General features: G+C 46.3%; 1 protein-coding gene across 12 annotated transcripts in view; it reads right to left on the bottom strand.

The window, feature by feature from the left end:
* camk2g1 (calcium/calmodulin-dependent protein kinase (CaM kinase) II gamma 1) overlaps positions 1 to 3,153 on the bottom strand; it is a 103,325-nt gene extending 100,172 nt beyond the window's left edge. For 10 of the 12 annotated variants that reach the window (XM_048233098.1, XM_048233095.1, XM_048233096.1 and 7 more), the window contains exons 1-2: positions 2,937 to 3,149; positions 1,832 to 1,926 (exon numbers count right to left, since the gene is read on the bottom strand). In XM_048233098.1, coding sequence (XP_048089055.1) covers positions 1,832 to 1,926; positions 2,937 to 3,001 — 160 coding nt within the window. In that variant the 5' untranslated portion in view covers positions 3,002 to 3,149. Of the gene's footprint in view, positions 1 to 1,831; positions 1,927 to 2,936 lie in introns of all 12 variants that reach the window. The other 2 variants (XM_048233099.1, XM_048233089.1) reach the window with 2 other exon arrangements.
* Between the last annotated feature and the right edge of the window lie 214 nt (positions 3,154 to 3,367).

The raw sequence follows: 3,367 nt of genomic DNA on the forward strand, positions 1-3,367 counted from the left end.
TCATTAGCTCATGAGCCCTCTGCACTCTGATGCTAAACAATTTGCTTATCGGCTTTTTGATGTAAAAAAGCTGACATGTGTCGGGGCAGGGGCCGCGACCTCATCTGTCAATTAAGAACGCAGGGGGGTAAAGAGAGGCTCTCGGAGTGATGAGGAGGAGAGGAGGAGAAGAGAGGAGAGGAAAGGAGGAGAGATGGGGAAAAAGGAGAGATGGAAGAAAGGAGAGAGGAGGAGGTGAGAGATGGGGAGACAGGGAGGGATGAGAAGAGAGGAGAGACATGGAAGAAAGGAGAGAGGAAGAAAGTCTCCTGCATGTCAGCTCTCAAACACACCTGACTTTTCGAAGATGGTGGCTACCAACACCGCTGACTGCTACAACAGACGTGTTTTCTTTTTTCTTTTTTTTGGATGGACATCCGGCTGACAGCTGCAGAGCGGCTTGACCCGATGTCTGAGATGACGCGGCATCGCCCAGACAAGCTGTTGCCACATCAGCCCATACGCTCGTCCCTACTGCACGCACTCTTCCCAGCATCCTTTGCGGCGGGTCGCATGACACCTCGAGCACTGAACAGTGCCAATGCCTCAGGCTCGTTCTGGTCCAGACTGTGCCAGAACCAGGCCAGATCTTAGCCAGATGTGGGCCAACACTGAGGCAGACCAGTTCTGGAGTCCATTCCACCGCTATGCATTCATATGCACAGAACAGAAAGAAAGAAAAAAGGCCGCACATTGCATATATGTGTTTTATTGCACTTTGCATATATGTGTTTTATTGCACATTGCATATATGTGTTTTATTGCACATTGCATATATGTGTTTTATTGCACATTGCACAGTGTTGTGCAATAAAACACATATATGCAAAGTGCGGCCTTTTTTCTTTCTGAGTTAACATTTAAGTTTGGCCAAGCACTCTCAAAAAAAGTAACATAAGAGACTGAGTGAAGCCTGCTCCTACCATATACTTTAACAGAACAGAAAGAGGCAAGTGCTTTTGAAGAGTTACACTTCAACAGTGTCTCGAGTAGAAGCCTCATCATGCACAAAACACACACACACACTCATTCTCTCTTTCTCTCACTCTCTCTGAGACTCTGTGTCTCTCGGCCTCTCTCTCTCTCTCTCTTTCCCCCTCTCTCTTTCAAAATGATCAATAAACTAGTGAGATCCACCCAGGTACTGGCAGCTACCTGCTCAAATGAATGAAAAGCAATCATTCATGAGTGTGTGTATGTGTGTGTGTGTGTGTGTGTGTGAGTGCTCAATTACAGTGTGACACTACCGTGAACCCACACCAGGCCCGTGCTGATCATTTGTCTTTTTTTTTCTTTTCTTTTTCTTTAAAGACATTCAGACCTCTCTGGTCTGGCCATTCACCACCACGTGTCTGCCCAAGCCTGGTTTGTTTAAACTTGTACATAATAGGAAGCAGAGGTTTCTTCTGGAAGCCAGTCGACAGCCTCTCCTGCCTCATGCCACATGGTATTGATAAACTTTGTGCAAGGGAAGGAACACAGGGAGGGGTTGGGTTGGGGGGGGTTGTGTGTGTGTGTGTGTGTGGGGAGCATAGTTTGTAATCCCCATTCAGACTTGCACACACACACACACACACACACAAAACACTGCTCACTGCAAAAGAAACATCAGGTTTCTTGTGCCCACAATGAAAAGTGAGGGTCATGTCTCCTTCACCGCCAGACGAAGGCCACATAAATCAGCCCAGTCACCCAAATAAGACCAGTTACAGTCAACACATCAGTATGACAGCGTGCTGCTGCCTTTTACAGAAGTCAGAGGCAGTCTATTGAAATATTTTATTTCCCTTACCTCTTGCTGATAGTTTCTTTGTGTTGATGATTTTAGCAGCATATTCCTGTCCTGAGGATTTCTTTACGCATCTACGGACCACAGAGAAGGCACCCCTGCAAAATATTTTTAAACATGTTCATGAGTCGTGCATTTCATGTAGGTAAACTAGAAACCACACGCACAGGGGAAACACACACCCACACACACACACACACCAGCGCACGTTCACGAGAGCGCGGGCGCTCTCACACACACACACACGGAAAAAGAGGATTGTCAATCATTGCTGACGTAGCTGCTCACAAATGAATGCAAGACGTGCAGCGAGCGTATCGACTGCCCTGTGACTACTATATTGACTTAGCATAACACACATGGATTAGTGAATATAACTGCTATAAGGATATGGAATAAGTTCTACGTAGCAAGAACGACAAAATGGCCTTGTAAACTCGTTTGACACCGATGTCCCATGCAATGCTGGCACTGCTATAAAACCTCCTCTAGAAAGTCAGACATTGAGGAAACAAACGCATCTCATCTCGTTTATTCTGCTTGGCCCTTGTGTATGTTAAATCCGATTCCTTTATTGAAATAGCAACGTCACAGCAGTAAAACTATGCAACGTAGTGTACATTATAACATAAAAGTAGCTTCATTTCCCGTTCTGCCTTCTCATCGCGCAGTCCGATTGCAGCCACAATGTAGCCTAATCTCCTCTGAACTGCGCGAATCGCTTTCCAATTAGTAATAAAGCATTCCAGTGAAACAGAGATTAAAATGACAGGCTAGCAGCCACGGGAAAAATAGCAAAAGTATCCGCGAGAATGGTTCCCCGTCCATTAAGCCTTAGCAAAGGATAGACGGGTAGCCTATACATGCAACATATGCGCAAGTAGCCTAATCCGTTACAGAGGGCAAATCAATAGCAGATAAAATGTTGTATGTGCACATCTCTGGCGAACTTGATCTATAAGCTCCTCGCATAGCTTTGGGGTGAGAGTCATTGCAAGTCACTGTCTTCCTGTCAACATCCTAGCAAGACAATGGGATTTTGTATAAAAAAAAAAAAAAAAAAAGACCAAGTTGCACGGAAGACATCTCAAATGAAACTATCACTTACTTTCCCAGCTCTTCATAAAGCTGATACTCGTCGGTAAACCTGGTCGAGGTTACAATTGTAGCCATGTTGTGTGGGGAGGGGGTCTCGCTGCTTGCTTCGATGACTGCTGCGGTCGGGGTTTCGGGAGGAGATCGCCTCCGAATTTCATGTGCCTCACACCGAGAGAGAGAGAGGAACACAGACGGGAAGGGAAGGGAGGGTAGGAAGGGTTGTCGGGGTGGAGAGCAAAAAACGCTCAACTAACGCGAGAGTTTCTAGCTCCGGGGCTTGAGCCAAGCCGAGATGACGATGATCAGTGACTGCGGTGGCTGCTGTTCAGTTTTCGAGCGTTGCTTCGATACAAGACGTCATTTCTACGGTTTGCCGAAAATGTTCAAGTCCAGACGGTGCGCTTCTCTGTCCACACGTGTTAAAGTTGAAATGATGCATCG

The sequence above is a fragment of the Alosa alosa genome, chromosome 22 (assembly GCF_017589495.1).
Source record: "Alosa alosa isolate M-15738 ecotype Scorff River chromosome 22, AALO_Geno_1.1, whole genome shotgun sequence".
NCBI lineage: Eukaryota > Metazoa > Chordata > Actinopteri > Clupeiformes > Clupeidae > Alosa > Alosa alosa.